Below are 26,108 nucleotides of genomic sequence, written 5' to 3'. Positions count from 1 at the left end.
TTTGACTATCGTACATAAAACAAAATATATCAACCTCAGTTCTCTCCCGCAATTTTGTTTAAATAAATATTAAAATATAGAGAAAGCTAGTCAAAAGGATCATACTATTCATACAACAAAAATTCACAATATATTTTACAGTAAAAAAAAGATAAAAGGAAAAGAGAAAAAACATTTAAAATGAAATAAGTAATTTTTTTTGGTTAAAAATATAAAACAAGTAATTTAATAAAGTGAAATAAAAGAAAAAATAAATTATCAACAGTATTGTGAAAATACGTAACGTAACATTTCTCGGCTCCAAATGTCCCTATTCTACGTAACTCACTCACAATATATTTGCCTTGTTAAATTGCATTAGTGGGACGTATTCGTGTACTCTATTTTTTTTTTCGTGTACTCTATTATGTTTTTTAAACTCCAAAGTGTTGAAAATTAACTGTGGTCAAATAAGACATGATAAGCGATAACTCTGTCTCAACCTTATTTGCTTGTACTTTACGAAGTGCACTGCAAATAAAAACAGTTAATTAGGCTTTGAAAGGTGTTTTGATTTGCTCTTGTTGCTGTTTCCCAATTATTTTGGAGAAATTTACACAGGGTTTACTGTAGGTGAAGTTAAATATAAAAGTTAAGTATCAATTGTACCAACGAAATTAATAGATAGTTAACTCACTTGAGTGCTTTATGATTATGTGTATGGAAAAAAGTAAAAACTTTATTTTACTTTTATAATCTTTATACAACATAATCAAGATTAAAACTTGAAATAAAAGTCAGTGTCAACAACCACTGGGCTATATCTTCCTCCATTGTTTTAACCCTGGCTCAACTTTTCATATTTCAGAATTCTGATATTTAAGTTTGGCGATGACAATGGTCATTGGAATTTTGCTAAGCAGTGTACAAACTTAGATATAAAATGCTAAAACATTACAACACACTCAAGGATGACGACAACATATATAGCCCAATGTGATTATACATTAGCGAATAATTGATAAGTTTTGGCATCAAGAATTATCTGCCTAACTGTTGAAACCGCTGCCATAGCTCCCAATGTCGAGAAAACAATAGCAATAGTTGAATTCAACCAGAAAATGGAGCTTCTCTTGGATGGCTTAAATGTCAGATTGAAGAAAATCACTGGCAAAATGAAGTCAAGTGGCATATAACAAAATGCTCCTATTAGCGAGTTCATGTCCCCAAAAAAGGGTAGCATTGCTGCTATAGTAGTTGCTGTAATTACAGCAAATGAACGAGAGAAACCAATCTTGGCATTACATTGCGAGGAGAAAACTCAGTGCTCTCTGAGTCTCCAAATATTTGCTCTAGGATTACATTTGTAGGCTGCAAGTACTCCTGACCAAATGTTAAAATTCAATGGTGAACTAGATCATACTATTTGAGGTGAGGAAGATTGAACAATTAGTGCTTTTGGATTATAGGAATTTGCCCAATAGAAAAATAGCTTTTTTTTGTTTTGTTTAACTTTTACTCAAATCATGGTTGATATAGAAAATTATGTTCAAACATAACATAAAAATGTGTAAAATATCGTATGAGAAAAAAATAACCAACTAACAATGTAAAATAATTTTACATTGTCATTAAATTATAAATCACTTTTTTATAATAAATTTGTTGATTTTTATAAATTATCTTAAAAATTATGTCAATCATAATTTATAATTAGATGAATTTATAATTAGATGAAAGTGTAAACAATTATATTATTAATACATCACTATTAAACTCATTATTGAGTATTAAATTTAGTGTACATTCTCTAAACTAATGTATGGTGTGCGCAAACTATACCATGATCTAAACATGCAATTAATGTTGTAGACTATAGTGGAAATCAGGGTGTTACTTACCACACCATTAGCTAATAATTGAGCTATTGTGCAAATGTTGGGCAAATAAATAAGCCACTTGGGAGCCAAAGGCTTGCTGTAATCATCTATGAAGTGGCTAAAAATGAGGCCTGCAGCTTGATATCCAAATGCCCACAAGCCAGAGATAGCTACGCTAAAGAAACTCAATGCAACTACAACATAACAAACACAGTCCTTTGAGCATTTTCCCTTCTACCGGGGGTGCTAACTTTGCCTGTAATAAAAATGTGTATTTTTCTAATTAGAAGTTAAAATACTTTGATGGCGTGTAGCATTAACAAGTTCTATATATTAGAGTGAATACATTTGATTGTTTCTAACCTGAATTTCTGGAACTATTCCGCTACCATAAGTGTTGGCAATGATGGGAATGGCATTAAAGATTCCAAATAAGCGATTTGTTGTGTCACCTATTAAAGAGTAATCCTTTTCTGGCCCATTTGATGATTTTCCTGATTGAGTAGACATTTTGAGAAAATTCAGAAAAAAAATGCACTCAATTGCAAGCATAGGTGCTAATTAGTTAACTGGATTATTAATGAGGGGGGAAAGAAAATACCGATATATATGGAAGCTGCAGTAGCACAGGCACTGTAGGATAAGCACATGACCAAAGACACCAGATTAAGATGTCTCAATGAGTGGAAAGATGGCATTTGAGCCAAAATCAGCGTGAAGCATCCAAATATCACTACAAACTCATAAATCTTCATAGTTCCATTTGGATTTAACAGCAGGTAAATTGCCTGTAGCGGATGCCATTAGGAAAAGCTCTTAACATCAATATATGGTCAATGTCTATGTACTCATGTGTGCGTGCATTAAACATGTTTTGTTCTTCTTTTCTTTTTCTATTTGGAAAATTTGAAGATAAAGAAAAAAGGAGGATAAAATTTTCATTTCTATTGAATATTCTCTAACTTGGTAATTTTTAAAATGTAAAAAATAAAATAATATATTAATATATACTTAATATGCTAATTTGTTGTCCATTTTATAAACATTATATAACTTATTTTTTTATACTCTTCTTTTTCTTTCCATGTAAAATCTTAACATCAAACATATGTTTAAAATCGCATTTAAACTTAACATCCCCTGATGTATAGATTATATATCATAGAAATAAAAACTATTCACCTCATAGTCATACTACCAGAGAAGTGTGAATTATTTAACAAATGTTTAAATTAGCAATGCTCATAGTTTCCTCGAGCTTTTATTTTTTTTTCAGAATAAAATCCATCATACATATTTGTTTGGTACTTTTTTTCTAAAATAATTCTAAAAAATATGGAACAATTTTTAAAAGCAAGAATAAAATCAAAATATTATTTTCAATATAATAAACTCTAATTTAATATATAAAAAATAAAGGGATAAAATATGTGTAGTGTTCTTTACTCACCTTCATGCATTGTCCACCGAGAAGTGCACAGAGCACTTGATTATTATAGCACAGTGCAAATTGAATTGGCCCCACAAAAAACCGACCCCAACGTGGACCTTCCAAGGTTAATAATATTGAAACATAAGTTCTGGGCCCATTAATTAGTCAACATGAATTGGTTATTTGGTCCTAGAATTTATTAAATATAGTAGCAAAAAAAATCCAGATCAATAGCTAGTGAGGTGAGGAGTGAGGACTATGATGTTTGTATAGACCTCATCTGAGATTTTAAATGCTATGGATTCTAACAGTCTATCAAGTGGACTGTATTACTTTTTTCAGCAACAAATTAAATGACTTTGCTTTTGTTGGGTGCATATATGTCACTATTAGTACAAATTATTAGGTAAGATTTTAAAGGGGAGACCAACTCGATTAACATCTAATTAACGTTCCTCCTTTTGCTTTATCTCACTTTTTTCATCATATTATATCACCGATCATATTATTATTAATTCTCTCTCTCTCTTTGAACATCTAGTTAAGGGTACTCTTTTTTTTTTTCCTGGAGAGATCACGCTTTCTCCCATCAACTGAATTTGAAACTAATTTTGCTTGTAGTACCTAACTATTGTTGATTAATTTTTTTTATACATAAGAATCAAACAAAAATTCTCCTGTTAAATAAATTATTTTTACTCATATAAATACAATAACATCTTATACTATTCTATTAACTCTTTATGTTTGTGTTTGCTTCCTACATACTCGTTTATCTTATCATGGGAGAGTTGCTAATTTTTCTTTAGAGTTACAAGTTTTCAACCTAACCATCTTGAATTTTATATTTTATATTTAAATGTTATAAAAAAACTACTAAAATCTGTATTTTTATCAAATAATTTAATTTTTTAGGTAAATGAAAAAAATATAAATTATAGCACTTGATAACATACTCCAACTAAAAATACGTGAGTATATTTGCTGACACATTTGTTTTTTTAGTTAGAATAATTAACAAATATTGCTATTATATTTTAAGATAATATTTAGTTAACAATTTACTGACCTACTTCAACTAAAAAATGAGTAAATGTACTTTAACAAATCTTATATACTAGTTTTTTTTTTTAATCGGCAAAAAAATTGAATATATTAAAAGTTACTAGTGGTACCATGAGTTCATTACAAACAAAGGCCATCTAACATTAATTAATATTAGAATTCAATGATTGAATAATAATACCTATTAACCAAAGACCCAACATTAATCAATGAACAAAATTTAATAAATACCAACCACCCCTCCCATTACTAACCCTGTACCATCCAACAGTGTAATCTTATATATCATATTTTTTATATATAATTAAATCCTTTTCAAGAATTAACTGATTGAATATAAATATTTAATGTATTTAAGTTAAAGTTGAATTATTTAAATATTATTCGAATTTAATCTTTCACGAATATAATTTTTTGTTAGATTTCACTTATTTCTAGATCAAATTTTAGATTAATCAAAATTTCTTTTACTCTTATGAATTGGAGGGTTAAAATAAAAATCTTTTCTTAATTACCGTGTTAATAATACAAGCAAGTGTAGTACCTAAAATGTCATGAGCGATGTCTTTATATAGCTGGCGATTACCCAAATGAGCATGTTGCTCGAGACTACAGATATCAAACTGAATGAATACAAACTGATCAGAGCTCCAATGATCAATGATCAAATGTTAACTCGTTGGAAAGTGCACCAAATTTGACACAACTAGTAAAGTACTCAAAAAAGTTAGTGTCAAATTCATAGGGACTTTGTTTGTATTTAGATTAATGCAAACCCAATTTACAAGTAAGAGATAAGAAAATTTAAAATAACAGATAAAGAAAGATAATAGATAAGATAAATTTTTAAAGATAAAAATAGAAGATAAAAAAAGATAAAAGATTTAAATTAAAGGACGATAAAGATAAAAATAGAAGATAAAAAAGATAAGATAAGGAAAGTAAAAGACAAGAAAAAAATAAAAGATTAAGATGAAGATAAAGAAAGATAAATTTAGGATGTGATAATGTTGGGACCTAGTCTGCCTTATTTGCTTAAGATGTATTATTTTAGATTTTTCTTATCAATTTGGTGAATTTTTTTCTACCCACATCTGTCAGAATACTTGTCATGTCTCTCACGATGACAGTCTATCTTATCTATCTATCTCTCAAATGTTTTTGCAAAAACTCAATACATGATAAAATGTATGAAATTTTAATTCTAGATGTGTGCTTTGATGCATTGACATAATGCAATCATTCTATGTCTAACAATGATTTTATTAAAATACCCCTTCCTTTTGGTTCTATTATAAATTATCCTCTGTCGAGCAACTAATTTATTAAACAGATGCATGCAAAACCTTCCTTATTTTTTTATTAAGGATTATCGTCTGTCGAGCACCTAACCCTTAAAGATGATGCAAGGATGTATGATACATGAAATTAAAATAAGAAAGAATAATAGGAAAGAAAATACCTGTTTGCGTTGATAAATATGAAATGTACAATACATTGTTTTTCTTTTTAGGCCTGTCAGACCTTAACTAAGGGTTTAACCTCTCATAGTCACAAGGAAACTTACACTTAAAAAGGGGTATAGAAATTGATGGAGGAGAAGGGATGAAAAAAGGACATAAAAAGAAGGATTTCTCCCATTTGAGATGTTCAGGCTTAAGATCTATTCATTAGAGAGATGTCTCCGGGGTAGTGTAGTGTGGGATGGTGATTTTTTCTCCTTGTCTTGACTCCCTTTTTATAGCTATTAGAGTGTACTTGAGTCCTTTCTATAGTTGTTGGAGTGAAATTGGGCCTGATGCCAAAAAAATCTTCCTTATTTATATTTTTTATATTTTTTAGATTTTTTACTTTTAATCCTTCCTTTTCATATTTACAAGTCATAAATAAGAAAAATATCAATTCTTAATATTTAAGTAAAAAATAACTATTTTTAAAGATATTTTTAATATATTTATTATAAAAAATAACTCATATTTAACTGATATCCCCAAATAAATTATTCCAACCTTCCATCCAAGGAAAGTTAAAGCATAAGGAAGACTTACCGGTGATGGAGACACAATTGAAGTTATCAAGTGGTAGCCACAGTGAATCCATTAACCTACATAAATGAATCGGATGTATTAATTGATCAATTTTCAATTAAAATGCTGAATATGGATGATACCCTTTTGTTTTTATCCAGGAAAACGAAAGGCTAGTTGCTTGGTCCTTGTGTGCTCCAATTTTTTTTTTAAAAAAGGAAGTGAGAACAAATGAAAGGATTTCACCTAGAATGACTCATGATGCAATCACTAAACGAACACTTAACGAAGTTACATAACCATGTCGTGATTCTTGAAATAGTTACTAACATAAAAGATGGTTTATCCTTTTCTATTATATTCGTGACATTATCCTAGTATTGCATGGTTGTCCTTAAATACCGATTAAAGTATTAAACATTAATACAATATTCAACCCTGCAGGATGACATAAATACGAAACAACTAAACCGAGGAAGAAGAGTTAAGAAATGAAACTATGTAAATGATTACTACCTTTTGATTTGAGGACAAAGAGAGTGACTGCATCTTTTCGATGGTGAAGTTGTTGAGAAGCATTTTGGTTCTCTGCTTCGTGTACTGTTGTTGAGGTTGGAAGCAGCGTACTCATTTCTCTATACGCGCATGGGTATGCGAGTGCAAAGAGGGCACACCAAATGAACAGAAAATAACAGAGCTGTTGAATGGTAAAATATATATATAAAAAATGAAGAGTGATACTATTGCTCTAAATACAGTATTAATACTTGTCATTTTTTGTCTAATCTTTTCTTCTTCTTATTACATATTATACCTAATATGTTCTCTTTCGTATAAGTGTATAACCTAAAGCGAAAGTATATCCACCAGTATTTATTGATACAAGATAGATCAGATCGAGTGGATTCATAAGCAGCAAGATGAAGTTGTTATGTGATATTTTAGAAAGTGGGTTCAGTTCAATATATAAAAAAAATGTGATACCGACTGTTCTTAAGGGCGAAAAGCTGGTTATAATATATATATATATATATATATATATATATATATATATATATATATATATATATATATATATATATATATATATATATACACCCACTTTTATTCTTCATATTTTTTGGAATTATTTTGTCTCTTAACTAATATTACAAACTATTTCATTCGGAGCAATAACTCGTGAATTGTCGATATATTGAACTAAAAAAAAATCCGAGTTTTATTATACTTAAAGGTACAATGCAGTGACCACAAAGGATGAAGAGCTCTGTCTTAAATATTAATGGATGATACATATAAAAAGCTTAAAAGAATGAAACGACATTGAGTAAAATCATATTTTTGTCATACATAATTTTTGGGTCATCATGTTCTTTATTAAATATAATTTTTTTCATACATGTGTGTTTTAAAAGGTAGGATTTTCCCCTCCCTCAATCACATTTTTAAGAAATTTGAACGTAGTTTTACCGAGACATGCTGGTTGTCATCACACCTATTTTAAATGTAAACTTACGGTTTTTTTTTTTTTTTTGAACAAGTGTGCTTATTCAAGTGATATTGAAAATCAAAGAAATAAAGTTTTTCTCTTTACTGTTGAAGATGATTTTAGTTTAATTAGATTAAATAACATTTGTGTTTTATAACATGTAAATATATTTAGATTGCTGAAAATTTAACTTTTATTTATTTATATTTATCATGATTAATTGTTAAATAAATATACACAACCTTATTTATCAAATCTACGCATGATTAGCTCTTGTAAAAGATACTTGTACTTTTATGAAAATGAAAAATCACAGATCATTTAAGCAATTCATCTAGTTATTTTTATGAAATAAATTCTATTCTATAATTATTTTATATTAGTCTTACTTTTTTATACTCTATGTTCACATGATATTTTGTTTTTAAAAAAAAATTCTTGAGTAAATTTGATGTCTAGATAAAATTCTTACAATAAAAAGTAAAAAACCTTCACCACGTTATGAATGTTTTAACTTAAATAAGACTACTTTTCATAAATACATGCATGGAGGGATGAACCCAGACTTGGATGACAGGAGGCCAACCATAAAAAATAAATTTTATCTAGCAAATATAATATATAAATGTAAAAAAATGAATATATAATAACTATAATTAACAAAATATAATATTCAGAATTATATAAAAAACCAAATTTTTATAATAACTAATATATAATTTAAAGAGTCAAAGAAATAAAAACTGATTTATAATAACTAAATTTTGATAAAATATATTATTTAAATAAAATTTCTTTTAAAAAAATAAGATTACTATTGATTTTATAGTTTAGAAAAAAAAGTCAAGACAAAAAAAAATTAAATAAAAACTAAAATTAATATTCCAATGAGTATAATTCAATTCACAACACGAAAAAACATAAATTTGATTTTCGCATAATATATCTTTAGAGAGTGATAATGAGTTATTAGCGTGACTAATCTTCGATAGAGGATTATTTTGATAGTCAATTCAAAAAAACTTGATGATTTTATAATTTAAAAAGTTTGGATATAAACTGACGGTATGATAATTAAACTTTGATAAAAACAGTTTTTAAATAAGAATTTTTAAAAGAAGATAAGATTGTTATTAATTTGGTAGTTTAGAAAAAAATACTCAAAAAAATAGATTATATAATAACATACACCAAAAAAATTATATAGTAACAAAATTTATTCAAAAATAATTTTTAGATCAGATTTTTTTTTTAAACAATAGTATTTTTTTTTATATGCAAATTGGATGTCACCTTCAAGATCCACGTTGTTGCTCGCTCCACTGTGATTAATTAGAGGATTCTATAATTATATAAATATAATAAGTAATAATCTATTGAGCTTAAAATTTAGAAGAAGAAAAAAATAAACATACTCATAAAATTACAATTTTACAATACAAAGAGTAATAGATACTACCTAATATCTGATATATTTTCCTCAGTTTCAAGACTTAATAATCACACTATTTTTTCTCTCACTTTAATTTGAAAGGCTTTTACCTTTCTCTCTCGTTCACTTCTACACAAAATCTTTGTTTTCACTTCTACTTTTGGATGATGTTCTTCACCTCTCAGGTTCTATTTATAAAGAAAAAAGTAACAGCATAGCAATTCTGTTTTTCAAATTCAGCATGCGTTACGCAAGCTATGCCTCTAGTTTATAGGATGAAAAACTTTAAACTAATACATTGAATTTGGATGGACATCCAAGCAATGAAATAAATTAGCAACCGGTATTAATATATACTGACTGGACTCCAACACTAAGTAGTGTTGTAATGGGAATCTGGGTGTTAATTATTACTCTAACTTCAATTACAGCATAGGTATTTACTTAACAAAAGCAGTGATAATGTTGCCTGCAGCTAAAGAAAGTGCTATAGAAAAGATAAAATAATTTTTTTCTTCAACATTCTGTATGAGTATAAGAGGTGTATATATAAAATATAAGAAGAAAGTAACAGAATCATAAATTATTTATTAAATCATTTGTAACTTAAATTGAGTTTGAATTTAAAAGATAACAAACTAAAAGATAAACTTGAATTCAAATTATTATGTTAACAGTCCAAGTGCAATCATGAGTCTTTTTCTTAGTTGAAATAAACACTTTGATGGCGTGTAAGAAGTTCTACCTCCTATTTTATATATTGATGCATCTACGTTTGATATTGGCTTTGTAAAGTCTGTATGGTTGATTGGCGTAAGAATCAGTGCCCGGCCCGAGTTATTTTAGTACCACATGTATGAAAATGAACAGTTAAGAACTAAATGTGACATTAATTTGATGGATAATATACATGAAACTGATCGAGCTTTAGAACTTGTTTTTTTTATTTCTTTTATAAAAAAGCTAACATCCTTTTTTTCTTCTCAGTGGTTAGTGGTTGGTTAATAAAGACACAGTACAGTACGGGAAGCATCACTTGACTAATGTGGAAATTGTATACAACATTATTCCTTGGTTTAACTCGTAAGGACTCTGTTTTTATATAAATTTTACGTTTTAATTTCTATATTTAAAAATTACTCGTTTTAACTCCTGTTGTCCAAGAGGACTAAAATAAGTTAAAAAGTGTACGTATATGAACTAAAATGATTTTAAAAAGTATATATGTAAGAATTAAAATATAAAACAGAAAATATTTTAAGATAATTTTTATAAAATTATCTTAAAATAATCAATTTTTAAGATGTTTTTTACAAAATTGTTTTAAAATGATAATTTTTAAGACGATTTTTGAAAAATCATTATAGAATGATTGTATTTATTTACTCAAATATCACTGTATCATGTATTAAGAAATCATCTTTGTTTTGATATCATAAAAAATATATTTTTAATAATAATAGTAATTATTAAATATAATTATATAAATATAAAGATTAAATGAGTAATTAAATTTTTTTCTTTCATTGTAACAGTTAATGTAAAACAAAGACTTTAAATGAACTCAAAATGGCAGAGTTGAATTAGGAAGTTACCTGTGTTTCTGAAAAAGGATATTCAGAGATGGAGAAGCGAGAAGCTTCCCCTTAAAAGGCCTAGACGTACAACTTAGCTTGTCGAATTTTAATTTTCGTGATTATGTATATACTTTTTTCTTTTAATAATACGTGATGGTGCATACTTATTTATATTAATTACAAGAAGCTCTAGCCTCTAGGGTTACATTTTTAAAAGATTACTTTTCCCTTTATTTTTTTTCCTGTTTTCATCATGTGCCAACTTTTCCTGTAACTAAGATATGGGACAGACATGAAAAGACCGAAAAAAAAGAAGCACTGGAGTTATATTTAGTTACTGGAATTTTCAGTGGGAGGGATATAGATACAAAGAAGGTCTTATGGGCCCAAATAACATTTATCATATTGAAAATTTTCAGTAAATGGAGAGGAGTTTTTTTTTTTGAAAAAGTTATATCGTTTATCTAATTTATATGTAGTTATTTGCAAGATTCTTTAGGGTTATATTTATCATTTTTTTTCTTTTACTTCAACCGTTCTAACATAATTATCGCATTTGAGAAAAAATAAGTTTTACACTTGGCTATATAATATAATAATTAATTGCTACTAATATCTATAATAATTATGTCTTTAATTTTTCAATGTAATATTAATATTAAGATTATTTTTATAAAATTATTATTTTTTATCTATTTATTAATTTTTAAAGGTCGAAAACAATTGGTATATCGTTAATCTGATTTTTATTTGCTCTAAAAACATTTTCATTATGTATCTAAATATCGTCCAACTAACATTATTCTATGTAGAATAGAAGTATAGAATCACTCATTTTTCACGCTGAAGAAGTCACATTCTAAAATAAAATACTTTAAAAGAGAAAATTAAAATCCTTCCTTAACTACTGTGTTATTGATACAGTGAAGAACGTAGTACCTAAAGACCTAATATAAACTGTCACGAGCCATATATGTCTCTATATAGCAGTTGGCGATTATCCAAATAAGCATGGTGCTCAAGGACCAGAGATGTCAAATTGAATGAACAGAAACTGACTAGAGCTCCAATGAATTACCAAACAAAATATTTCGGCCTTCAATCCGAGGAAGGTTAAACTGTTAAAGCATAAGTGATAAATGAAGACTTAGCAGACAGCAGTGGAGATACAATTCATAAGTTTTCAGGTGATAACCACGCTGCACTCATGAACCTACCAAAAATCATAATTGAATCACATGTAATTAATTACTATCATTTTACTTAATTAAAATGGTGTATATGATACCTTTTAATTGTTTTCATTATCGAGGAAAATGAAAAGATAGCTAATTGATTCCTCCGGGTGTGCTCCAGCAATTATATTAAAATTAGGAAGTGACCTGCGTGCATTGCAGGCTCAATCACTCACGGGCAATAATAAAACTCAGCAGTAGAGAGAGTGAAGGAAAAAGAAAATTAGAAAAATAATCCAGCATTAAATGATTGTTTGACACGTGTTCTGTAATCGGACAGATTTAATATAACTACTGACAAGAACCGAACAATGAAATGATTTGACCTAAAATGATCCATGTGTAAGATAAAATCACAAAAAGCCACTTTACAAAATCACGTGACCATATGGTGATTCTTGAAATATAGTAATTACTAATTACTAACACGTAAAGATGGTTTACGATCCTTTTCTATTATCTTTCTGATACATATATCCTATAGTGGCTGTTCTTAGAATCCCTATTAAACATTAATACACTATATAGAACCCTGCAAGATGACATAAATAGTCTCTGTTTTCACCCTTCTTAATTTACTTGTAGCCTCATTAAATTAAACAACAGTTGTTGTCTTGTTGATATATTGAACAAAACAACTTCTCTCAGTGTTATATTTATCCAGCGACTAGTGACTACGAAGAGCTCTGTCTTTAAAGATAATATATATAAAAATTAAGATAATTAGTTTAAAAAAATTAATAGTACAAATTTCTTTATTATCAAAACCCGTATTTTTCAATAAATATCATTATGACATGTTAAGTATAAAAATATAATGTATTAATGTTTATATCTTTCTTTTACTTAACATATAAAAAAATTGGTTGATTTGTGTTTTTTTTAAATATATATTTTCCCAAATATTTTACAAAAACTTAAAGTAAGTAAGTTTTGCAATAAATTTGATGTCTATAATAAGACAAGACGAACCAAAAGTAGGGTCTAACAGATGAGATGCAATTTCATCAAACCTCTTTATCGACAACTTCTCACAGTCCATCTCTCTTAATGTAAACAAAAATAAAAGACCTAAGGGACAGAGAAAATAAACAAATTGAATAATAAAAAAAAGTAAACAAATTGGTTAGCTTCAAACCTCCAAACAGCATCCATTTCATAATAATTATTAGACTCAATTCACTGCAAAAGTACTGATTGAACAAGTTACAAACATGAGAGAATAAGGAGATCCCCAAGTGTACGAACATTACCCTAATTAAGGACATTATAAATCTGCGAATAATTGATAAGTTTTGGCATCAAGAACTATTTGCCTAACTGTTGAAATTGTTGCCATAGCTGCCAGTGCGGAGAAAGCAATGACAATAATAACATTCAACCAGAAAATGGAGCTTCGCTTGGATGGCTTAAATGTCATATTGAAGAAAATCATTGGAAAAATGAAGTCAAGTGGCATATAACCAAATGCTCCTATAAGCGAGTTCATGTCCCCAAAAAAAGGAAGCATTGCTGCTATAGTAGTTGCTGTAATAACAGCTAATGACCGAGAAATCAATCTTGGAATTACATTGCGAGGAGAAAACTCAGGGATTTCTGGGTCTCCAAATATTTGCTCTAGTATTACATTTGTAGGCTGCAAGTACTCCTGCACCAAATGCTGCAATTTAGTGGTGAACTAAACCATGGAGTTTGCCCAATAGAAACGTAACCTTTCTAAAGTTTTAATGACATAATATTGTGTTCAAACACCACATCAAGGTGATTTGTACATGTTCTTGAGTATTAAATTTAGTGTATAATATCTAAAGTAATGATTGGTGTGTGCAAAGTATGATATAAACATGCACTGATTAGTAGTTACTCACCACACCATTAGCTGTTAGTTGGGCTATTGTGCAAATGTTGGGCATATAAATAAGCCACTTAGGAGCCAAAGGCTTGTTATTATCTACAAAGCTGCTAAAAATGAGGCCTTCAGCTTGATTTCCAAATGCCCAATAGCCAGAAATGGCCACAGTAAAAAAACTGAAGAGAACTACAACAAAACAAACACAGAGACTTTTGAGCATCTTCCCTTTTACTGGGGGTGCTAATGTTGCCTGTACCAAAGAAAGTGCAATCATGTGTATTTTCTTAGTAATTGAAACAAATACTCTGGCATGCATTGTAACAGAGAACTCATATATATATATAACTATTTCAAACCTGAATTTCTGGAATTATTCCGCTACCATAAGTTGTGGCAATGATGGGAATGGCATTAAAGATTCCAAATAAGCGATTTGTCGTATCGCCTTTCAGAGAATAATCCTTTTCTGGCGCATTTGATGAGTTTCCTGATTAAGTAGACATTGGGAAAATTTAAAGAACGTGCACTCAATTGCAAGATTAACTGGATTATTAAGAAGGGAAAGGAAATTATAATACCAATATATATGGAAGCTGCAGTAGCACAGGCACTATAAGATAAGCACATGACCGAAGACACCAGATTAATATGTCTCAATGAGTGGAAAGATGGCATTTGAGCCAACATCAGCATGAAGCACCCAAATATCACTACAAACTCATAAAGCTTCATATTTCCATTTGGATTTGATAACAGGTAAATTGCCTACAGTTGATTCCATTAGGATTAGAAAAAGCCCTGAAGAATTAGTATATGATCAATGTTTGTGTACTCCTGCGTCACTACGTGCATAAAACATGTTTTCTTTTTCTTTTTCTTTTTGGAAATTTTGGAGTAGAAGAGAAGCAAGGATTAAATTTTCATTTCTAATAAAAATAAAATAATATAATACCATAGACTTAATGTCCAATTTCTTTTGCCTGGTTTATGAACATTATATATAACTTTTAATTTTTATAAACAAATTATACTTTTTTATTTTTATCTAAAACTATCAAATATATTAAGTATTTTAATTTTTTTATCATAATATTATGTATTTTGAAAAAATTTACAATATTTTTCTTTTATAAAAACATTATAATTTTTTTCCCACTAAGTAAATTTTTTGAATCCATCCCTGATTGTTAGAAACTTTACCATTTTAATCACTGCATTAGCATTTATTATTTTCTTCTAACTCTCTTTTCTCTCGTCATAACATATTACTTATTGTTCTTAAAATTCTTCGTTTTTTATATTTATCTCTCCTGAGGTGTCAAGTAGGTGCTGCGCTGGTGCCAGTTAATTTTTGTAAGAAAAACGTTCACAGTTCACTTCATGCTACCAGAGGAATTATGTGAATTTAACTATATGTCTAAATTAGAAATGTCAGTGTCCTCAATCTTTTCAAAACTTATTTTCAATAAAGTTCATCATACACATTTATTTGGTTCTTTTATTAATTCTAACAAAAATATGGGGTAATTTTTAAAAACCAAGAATAAAATCAAAATACCTTCAATTATTTATAATATAGCAAACTCTAATTTAATATATAAAAAATAAAGGAATAAAAATATAATAATGATCTTTACTCACCTTCATGCATTGTCCCCCCAGAAGAGCACAAAGAACTTCATTATTATAGCAAACTGCAAATTGAATTGGCCCCACAAAATAGCGACCCCAACGTGGACCTTCCATGTAACACCGACACATCAGTTCTGGCGTTATTTGGCCTACATGAATTGGTGCTACAACATACTAAACTATAGTAGCAAAAATTTTCAGATCATTTAATCAGCTAGTGAGGTGAAGAGTGAGGACAATAATGTTTGCATATACCTCATCTGGGATTTCAAATGCAATGGATTCTAACTGTCTATCAAGTGGTTTAGCAGTGACCGATCGAGGTGCCAAACACGGAAAATGCTTATTATATATCACTTGTGTCCCTTTAACATTTCTCATTCATATATATATATATATATATATATATATATATATATATATATATATATATATATATAATAAAAGGTATATGATAATAGAAATTGCTAATGACAGTAATAGTTAATTAAGGAATCGAATAGAAAATAATCTTATTGAAAAGTGTTTCTTCCATAATTTCTAATACAACTCTAACTTAATTTTTAGTTAAAAAATATTTATTGATTTCTTAACCAAACACTAGCTAGCAAGATCCTATGAATATGCTAAAGAGTATTGTATGTTGCTAGCATTTCTCCTATAGCATTTCACAATAACAATAAACAAGTAATATTTCTTGTATGCATGTGTTTGAGTAGACACACATACACTAGTATTTTAGTTTGTGCAATGTACAAAATAAATAATTTTTTTATATATAACTAAATTTTGTAATTAATAAATTCTTGTTAATATATAAATTATATTATAACTAAAATTTATAATAAAATTGAACATATAAATTATATTATAGATTTATATACAATAACAATTTATATTATAACATAATAATATTATTAATTATTGATAATTTAAAAAATCAGTTTTGAAATAAAGATGAAACAATAAATTGAAAGAGATTAATACTAAGAAAAAAAAACTCCTAAAAACGTTTTCATTTATTTTTTATTATTTTACTTTAAAAGTGTAGTACCTAAAATGTCACGAGCCATGTCTCTATACAGCAGGTGGCGATTACCCAAATAAGCATGGTGCTCAAGAACCAGGGACATCAAGTTGAATGAATAGAAGCTTACGAAAGCTCCAATGACCAAGCAAAATATTCCAGCTTTCCATCCGAGAAAGGTTAAAGCATAAGGAAGACTTAGCAGTGATGGAGACACAATTGAAGTTGTCAAGTGGTAACCACAGTGAATCCATGAACCTAAAAAAATCATAAATAAATATTAATGTAATTACCATTTTTAATTAAAATTAATGTCGAATATGCATGATACCCTTTTGATTTTATCGAGGAAAATGGAAAGCTACTGCCTATAGTTGCTTGTTCCTCGTGTGCTCCAATTACAAAAACAAGAAAGTGAGAACAATGAAAGGATTTGATGACCTGGAATGATTCATGGTATACAATCACAAAATTAAGTCACACTATTAACGAAGTTACGTAAACATGTCGTGATTTTTGAAGTAGTTACTAGTAACATAAAATTAGGATGGTTTATCCTTTTCCATTATCTTCGTGACACATACCCTAATGCATGGTTGTTCTTAGAATACCAATTAAACATTAATACACTATATATTGAACACTGCAAAATGATATAAATACTAAAGAACTAAGAAAGACGAAGAAGAGTTGATTAAGAATGGAAAACTATATGTATGAATGATTACTACCTTTAGATTTGAGGACAAAGAGACTGCCTGCATCTCTTCGGTGTTGTTGAGAAGCATTTTGGTTCTCTGTATCATGTACTCTTGTTGAGGTTGGAAGCAGCGTACTCATTTCTCTATAGGCGCACGTGTGAGTTCAAGGGCATAAACAAATGAACAGAAGAATAAGTGAATGCTAAACAACAGAAGTGTTGAATGGTAGACACTAAATAGAGCATAGTCGATTTGTGAACCTCAAAGTTTATGTCGCAATTAAAAATTAATACATTATGAAAAAGTAGTTAAAAATAAATACATTATTAAAGCCTGCAAGATGGCTTAAATACAAAAGAACTAAACAGAGGAACAAGAAATTAGAGATAAGAAAGGGATAATAAAACTATGAATTATACTACTTTTGATTTGAGAACAAAAAGCACTTGGGTCAGCATTTTTTTGGTGGTGTTGTTGCCAAGCCTTTTCGTTCTCTTCTTCATGTAATCTTGTTGAGGTTGGAATAACTCAAGGCCAAATAATATAATTATTTTGAATGGTGAAATTTATAAAGTGATTTGTGAACACTTTATTATTCAAAAATACTTTATCAGTATTATTATCTTACTCTATTCGATCCCTTATTCTTATTATAAGCAACTTTTTTTTTTTATCCTCGTTAAATTATTTGATATCTCTCTTTATATCAAATAATTAAATCTAAATATTTATGTCATTTTATATTTATTAACTAGCTTATTGGTTAATATTATTAAATATTTTTATTCAATCAACTAGCTAGTTTATAAATTTTTATTATTTCAGCTCTTATAAGTTTCAACTAATTTATAAGTTTAATTTTCAACTAACTTATAAATTAGTTTTGACAAATACTTTCGTATCAATTATTTTCTATTTTTATCTCTCTATGACTTAGAGAGAAAGTAATTACCAATATTTATCGTTAAAAGATAGAGTGGAGTGAATTTATAAGCAGCTAGATAACGTTATAGTAATATTTTACCAAGTGGGTCATCAAATAATTGGGTCCACTTCAATAAAATTAAATAAAAATGAAAAAAGGTGATGCCGATTGTTTTTAAGGGCCGAAAGCCCATAGTAATAATTATATTGAATCTTGGGCGGTGTCTCTTGGTTATCTAACAGGAGTGACAGTGAGAAGAGAGAAATTAAATTAAAATAAGAAAATCATATATTTCAATATATAATTCTACATTTTAGGTTAAATTATTTTTTAAATACTATAATTTATTATTTAGATTTAATTTGATCTTTTAATTTTTTTTAAGATATTAGACAACTAAATTGAATCTAAAAAGAGTTAAAAGATTAAATTAAATTTAAAAAATAAATTAAAGAATTAAAAAATTAATTTAACTTATATTTTATTAACCTAGATGTTGTTTGTTAGGTAGCGATGACTTACGTTATGTTTGGAAGGAGGGAAAGGAATAGAAGAAAGAAAAGTAGGTAGGTGAGAAAACAAAAAAAAGAAGAAGAAATAAAGAGAAATATAAGTTGTTTGGTAGAAAAAATAAAGTAAAAATGGATGATAAATATTTGAATTAAAATGATTTAATGGGTAAAAATAAATGTTATTTGAATTATTATTATTATTATTATTTGGTTTTAAAAAGAGAAAATAAATTATTAATAAGATAATTTGTGGTGACAAGAGAGGCAAACTTTTCTCTCTTTTTTGTTTTGTCAACATGTTGGCCATAGAAATAGAGTAGCGCACAAAACGGGCAGTTTCTTTTGAAATTCTTTTCACATAAGCGGAAAAATGTTTTTGGATGGGACCCACGACAATTTTAATAATTTCTTGATCATTTCTACTGTGCCAAAGCCGAGGAAGTTCTTCTTTCTGCGGGTTTCTCTTTTCTTTTCTGCATGTCAGCCTTCCGTTGTGGCTGTCAAACAGATACATAACATTGATTTTGGATGGATATTTTTAATGGAATAATTTATTTTAAATAAGATATTAAATATCTATTATTTTAAATTTAACATTTAGATAATATTTTGAGTTTGTTTGGATAAATAATTTTAAATGAGAAAAATAAATTATCAAAGAATTTAAATTTTTTTAATTTAAAATTCATTGTTTAGATATTTTTTATAAATAATTTAAATTTTTATAATTTTAAAACAAAATTTTAAACAATTAAAAATATAAAATTTTAATTTTCAAGATAAAAGAATTGAAATTCTCTTATTAATAGAATAATATTTTAAAACGTTTTGTATATTTCTTTTATAACCTTCATCCTCTTTTCTATTTCAAAATTCTTGAAATCTCGTTATCCCGATTGAGCTTCACCAAATACTCGTCATTATTTGTGAGGTTGATTGCCTTTGAGAGTTTGAGGTTGTTACGGGGTTTAAATGCTTGTAATTAATGAGGATTAAATTGGCATGCATGTTTACAATCACCAGTTTCGTTCTACTAATCAGGCGCATCATGCAACGTAGTAGGTGGCAGCTCCAAAATGATCATGTGGTTCGCGATCAACGCGGTTGCGGATTCTGTAGCAAGATAGGTACGTGTACAAAAATCTGATAGCTGGGAACGTGATCCCAACAACGATCCTTTTCACACAGGTAATTCCAGCAACACTATGTTTAAAGAGAATGCGATGTTCGACAACAATCACATGATGCATATTAAGTACGTGCATGTGGTGAGAATAAGTTGAGTTCGAGAATTATCTTTTAAGTATCTATTAATAAGTCACACCTAAATGTACTTTGTTTGAATTCACTTGCCTCTATGAATGTGTGTAGGTTAATCTAGTTTGAAGCCTAGTTTTATGTTCTTATGAAAATCTGAAGTACTTTGCAGAAAACATTTTCGATTGCACATGCACATCAGCTAATAAGATATTCCACCAACAAAAAATCATGAACCGCATCAGCTGCTAATTAACAAAATCCAAACCAAATGATTCAAATTGTCCAAAGTTTTTTTAAAAAAAAACTAATGACAACAATACACTAATATTCTAAGTGAAACAAAACATGTGTAACAAAGAGTTTGTCGAATGACTTGCTCCTCAGTTTGTAAAGATTGTATCATCTATCAAGTTATACATTAATTTGAAACAACAAAATAGATACCTAAAAGGTGTCCAAGTGAATTCTGTCAAATTAGAGTTTGACATTGTCTATGCTATCATATCATCTTGAGGTGGGAAAATATATATCCCGTCAATGCTAATAAAAAAAATTGTCAGCAATACAATCAGATTCTAGCCCCAAAGGTAAGTATCTAAAGTTCAAAACTTTAGGTCCACCTATAAAATATATTTGTTATTAGTTTTTTAAAACAAAAAAAGTTTCACATATTGCTTAAAAAGTCTCATACATCCTTCTACAAAAGATTTCTTTTAATTTTTAGTTTAAGTCTCACTTTTAGATGGAATGACCCTAAAAGTGATGAAAAAAGACAAAGCAACAAATTTTTTCTTCATTGTTATAGACTCTTTCCAGTGTGATGATAACTGTTGTGCATAGATATATTTTATAATTAAGTCAATAAAAATTATCATATTTTTCCTCTTTTATTGCTTTTTTTGTGTGAATAAGCAAGATTTTGAAATCATTTAAGTTTTTAGTGTTATATTTTTTGCAAATATATAGAATAAAGTTTGGAAGAGAAGTTAAAGATCTAAATATGCTCGCTTAGTGTGCGTCACACACACTTCGCGTGACGCGATCACATGGAGAAGCCTCATATCATGTGAAGGCGCACTTAGCTCGAGTCTCGAGCTAAGCGCGTGACCACTTACTTCGTGCTTAGCACGATGACCCGAAAAATAACAAATCAGAGCTACGCTTAAAAGAAGAAGGAAGGGGAATTGATTCAGAAGGTAGCCACTCACAAAATTGTTGAAGATCCCAGAGAGCAAGGCTAGTGTTCATGCAGGAGCAAGGGAGATCAATCATTAGGAGTCATTCCATTCTTCTATCTACATACTTCTTCTCTCCCTCTCATCCTCTTACAATTGTAAAGCCTCTTATGACAATAAGAGGCTAAATCACTCATTGTTGGGAGTTTAGCAATCAAATATTCTTGATGTAAAGACCTTTAATTTACTATCTATTTAATGTTATTTCAATTTCATTATCTCTTTCTTGTACTTAATTTCATATTTGTGGTTTGATCACCCATATTCATGTATGTGTTTTAGGGTTTAGACATTGGGAAGTGTTTATCTCCTAAAATCTAAAAAAGTACATCTAAATAATTCATCTCTAGGGATAGACTGATTTTATTTAGTCTATTGTATGCATCTCTCCTAGTAATACAATTTAACTAGTTTATTCTCTTAAGAGATTATGAGAGAAATTAGGTAAATTAGGTTATTTCATGTGAGAGATCATAACTAGAGTATATGAATAGATGTAGGTAATAATTGGATCAATATTCTGACATTTAAAAGTAATTACATTAAAAGTAATTTTGGTAGGCTAAACCCCACCAAATCCATATTCTGACATTTACCTCATCACTCCAAATGTTTGTTTTTATTTCCTTGCACGTGTTAAATTATTAGTTTAATTTTATGTCAATTCACTTTTAATTTTCTATCTCTCAAATCTTTAAATCAAACCATTAATTACTTAAAAATTGAATAAACACAAATCTGAGTACAAAGTCCTTGGGAACTCAATATTCGGACTTTCGTTTAATTTACTACTTGAGATAATTTGGTGCACTTTGCCAATTTACTACTTGAAGCAGTGGATATCTAAGAAGAATTTTAAAAGGGTAAGGAAAGATTAGCAAGGGGATTAAGAAGCTCAGAACAGGTTGTTGGAAACATATATAATCTCAAATAAAGGGCTCAGTTTGAAGGAAGGGGGTGCAAATGGAGGAAAGCGAGGAACATGTCCAGGGGCTTAATTCATGACATGGTGCGGAAGGGAAACATGGAAATTATATGTCTGGAGGCACAACATGAAGCAGTAGTCTATTGCATAGGGTTTACGTACAAGAGGGTAAATGTAATGGCCATTATGGAGAACAATTGTTTGGTCACGTAACCAATGTCTGATCACATATTAATAAAACTTCGCGTTGCATTTTTTTTAAAAAAAAAAGCACGTATAGAGATAATGATAATTTAACGATGTTTGATCATGTACTCTCGTTAGCAGAGCGACTGTACGTGTTTTTTATTGTTATCAGAAATAGAGTTATATCAAATATTCGTTTCCTTTTTGCTTCATGAAATTCCCTGCTAAAAGGCAAATATGTCCTTTTGATTCCAGAAATCATCTTTTACACCACCGGGCATAACATGCTCGGATACATGTTAAAGTTCGGTTAGACATCCAAAAGATTTTTTTAAAAATTAATTTATAAAAAAATATCTACCCGTTGTATAAACATTTACCAGAATCGTTAACCATTTGTGGGACTCGCAACACCCAATGTTCTTATTAACGTTGTCACTTGTCATGCAGTTTGCTCTGTTTCCCAACATATTCAGAACAATGGGGTTAGGACTTATGTGGTTGAATGAAATGATAACTGTATCGTATCGCAGAAACCAAGTACAAAGTTCACTAATTAGAATAACATTTTTCTTATCATGTTAATATTTCTACTTGAATTCCAAGTAACACGTTAAATGGTGCTGCAAGGGATGAAGGGGATAAGAAAGAACTAAAGATTAGAGATTATTGTTACAGGGAATGGTTTTGTTCTTGACTTGATTGAGAGTGTGATGATTGAAACGAAAAACAAAGTTTACATTCATTGCTATCATGGTTACACTTACTGCTATAATGCTGAATCAAGCAGCGTTTTCAGGTCTTTCTGGTCAATTATGTTGATTCCTGTTAAAACAGGATGGATGAAATTGATGTTAGTGTGAAAGTGCTGCTAGAAGAATTCTCAGAGAGCAGCTCAGTTCTTACTGGCGGCTTGAAGGATCCTTAGGAGAGGAAGATGCTGTGGATAGTAGAGATAAAATGGATATGGTGGCATGGTGGGAGAATTTTGATTTTGAGATACCCCCCACTTGCAAACCTTAGCCCTAAAAAAGTTGAGTTAGGTTTCTAGTGTAGCAATGTGTGAAGAGATATATGGCAACATAATGGCAATCCATGTGAAGAAACAAATTTTAGGTTGGGATTAGGAAAATGGGAGGACCTTGTTTATGTCCAAAACAATCAAAGAATTCAAGGTCATAAAATGGATTTTAAACCTTACCAGCCGCATAGAGACATGGCGCTGAGGTCTCCCATAGAATTCAAGACAGAAATTGTGCTTTGTAAGTTATGACACTTCTTGTCTTGGAATCAGACGTCAGTGATATGGGACTGTCCAGTACTCCAGTTTGGATTTAGAGATAAAAAACATGAAAGACAAGGGGCATTCCGAGAATTGAACTCGGGACCTCTCGCACCCTAAGCGAGAATCATACCACTAGACCAAATGCCCTATATTATTAATGACCTTAAATTTTAAAATATAATACGATTTATTTCGCCCGATGGCCCTAATTGGGTCGAGGAAAATGGGCCGAGGCCCGATGGGCTTGGTGGGTGTATGTGGTTATCACTAAAACTAAAATTGGGGTACTATTTAAGCAATTAAACCTTATTATTCTTTGTTCGTGAGTGAAAAAAACCGAATAATCTCATTCATTGCAATAGATTAGAGTTGTATTTGAAGCAGAAAAATCTTTATTCATCAATCCTAATCTTAAATCATATATCTACTCAAACCAGATTCATTCTCTATAATATTCTTTAAATGTACCATTTCATTTATTTTATGTTCTTTAAGAAAACATTTTCTATTTTCCTTTTTATTTCCATATTTTCAAAATAGGTTTCATTTTCAAATTTTTAAAACCTGAAAATATGTTTACTTTGAGTACTTATTTTCTATTTTCAAAAAATAAAAATACTAGAAATATATTTAATTTAACTATTTTTAGTTAAAAATCATGAAATGATTTTATGTATTTGCAAACAATTACTCTTTGTTACCTGTTTAAAAAAATACTACGTGATTTGTGATACTAGGTTTGCATCCCAATATGCGTTATTGACTTATTGTGCATGTAGGAACGTTCGATACGCTTATTTGATGATTTTGGAATCAAGGTTCAGTCTACTGCATGTCTTTTGTCAGCTTGTGTGTTGCTTGATCCTTAATTGGTAAATACCAAAGTTGAAATTGCTGATTGTTGCCCGATTCGGTTAGTTATGTGTAGCTTACTAATCTATGTTATGACCCACTACTTTTCTATCAATATTGCTCTTCATTCCTTTTAATTGAGAGATAGAGGAATATTTAGTTTATAAAAAAAGAGAGAGAAATAAGGAAACAGTTCCAAGAGGTGAACATGAATCAGAAGGAAAATTAAGATTGAAATTATACATCTCACAATGGGACAAAAAAAAACAAATAATCCTCATTAAAAAAATAGGAGAGCAATTACATGAGAACACCTATCAAATAAATTTTGCGGAATGTAAGTGTAATTTATTCTAAGCATCATTCATCTGACTTCTTTGGCACTTGAGATTTATTTTTTATGTACCCTACTAAATATACAAATCATTGAATTAAAACTTTGTGTTAATTATATTATATATGGATAATTACAGAATTATTCAGGGTATATATTAATGTTAAAATATATTAAAAACGTACGGTATACAACTATATGAGAGTCCCTTAGGGAGAATAATTTTTTAATGAACACTTACATACTAAATATATGTACTGCTTAAATTAATTTATTATAATGAAATAATTATTTTTATTTTTTAATTGAAAAACAACTACTTGTCTAAAATTAAGCATTGTTAAACATGCCCTAATCTATTAAAGAGATGGTGGCTTGGTTAGTTAGCCGTCACAAGCCGATCAAGATTAGCAGTCTAGTTTTTGGGTGCAGGTAAGAGCATCTGTAATGCGAGTATTTCATGAATGGCTTAAAATTAAGTAATATAACTTAATAATTCTTTATCATTGGATTAGATGGTTTGACACTAAAATAGTTGTTTAATTTATTTTTATCAATTAAAGAATTATTTTTCAATTACAAAATTTAATATGATTCAAGTATTCACTCTAACAATTTTAATATTAAAATAATTTTTTTTATAAAGTTTTTAAATCTATTTAATATTATTGGATTCATAAATTTTGAATAAATAACTCATTTAAATAATCATATATTATAGATACTTTAAGGATGAGTTCGATAGATTTTAAATTTTCTGTATCATTATTTGGTTCGTGAAAACATTAGTTTGTTTATTTTATCACATTTTGGTGAGTAGGATTCAATAAAACAAATTAAAAAGGTGGTATCGAGTTTTTATTATATACTTTATATGTTAACTAATGATTTTAAAGTATTCGTTAAAAAAATTATAAATGTATTATAAAAATGTTTTTAAAAAATAGTATATAAAATGTTTTTTTATTGAATTTTTATTTTTAGTTCTTCGTCTAATATAACCATTGATTAAAAAAGTATATCCATGTCAAGGCCTTGAGGTAACCGTTGATTAATATAAACTAGTTCATTAAGTTCAAAGAACAATTAGTATACAGATTAAGGTTGGTGTCGGAAAGGAACCAAAACAAATTGATGTGTCGTGTCTGCTGGAATATGACGGCAAAGGAATAGCTGGTTCTGAAACGCAGAGATCATCGGTATGGATAATAGAGTTATATACATAAAATTTAAACTAGTATACAATAATATCTTACTTTCAATACT

General features: G+C 28.8%; 1 protein-coding gene, 1 non-coding gene and 1 pseudogene across 2 annotated transcripts; all 3 read right to left on the bottom strand.

The window, feature by feature from the left end:
* Positions 1–979: 979 nt before the first annotated feature.
* LOC114375128 lies at positions 980–7,014 on the bottom strand (annotated as a pseudogene).
* Positions 7,015–13,242: 6,228 nt separating this feature from the next.
* Positions 13,243–17,622, bottom strand: LOC114375466 (GABA transporter 1-like). The gene is made up of 7 exons (XM_028333245.1): positions 17,359–17,622; positions 16,655–16,885; positions 15,610–15,707; positions 14,547–14,733; positions 14,325–14,455; positions 13,985–14,218; positions 13,243–13,764 (listed from the first exon to the last, which is right to left on the bottom strand). The coding sequence occupies exons 1-7, from the start codon at positions 17,465–17,467 to the stop codon at positions 13,384–13,386; spliced, it is 1,371 nt and encodes a 456-aa protein (XP_028189046.1). The 5' UTR covers positions 17,468–17,622; the 3' UTR covers positions 13,243–13,383.
* A 6,109-nt stretch (positions 17,623–23,731) lies between these two features.
* Positions 23,732–23,803, bottom strand: TRNAP-AGG. Its single transcript has one exon. It is a non-coding gene; the product is annotated as a tRNA-Pro (tRNA).
* Between the last annotated feature and the right edge of the window lie 2,305 nt (positions 23,804–26,108).

This window comes from Glycine soja, chromosome 11, assembly GCF_004193775.1.
Source record: "Glycine soja cultivar W05 chromosome 11, ASM419377v2, whole genome shotgun sequence".
Classification (NCBI taxonomy): domain Eukaryota; kingdom Viridiplantae; phylum Streptophyta; class Magnoliopsida; order Fabales; family Fabaceae; genus Glycine; species Glycine soja.
The sequence above is the reverse complement of the archived record's forward strand: the minus strand, read 5'-3'. Positions and strand labels throughout refer to the sequence as shown.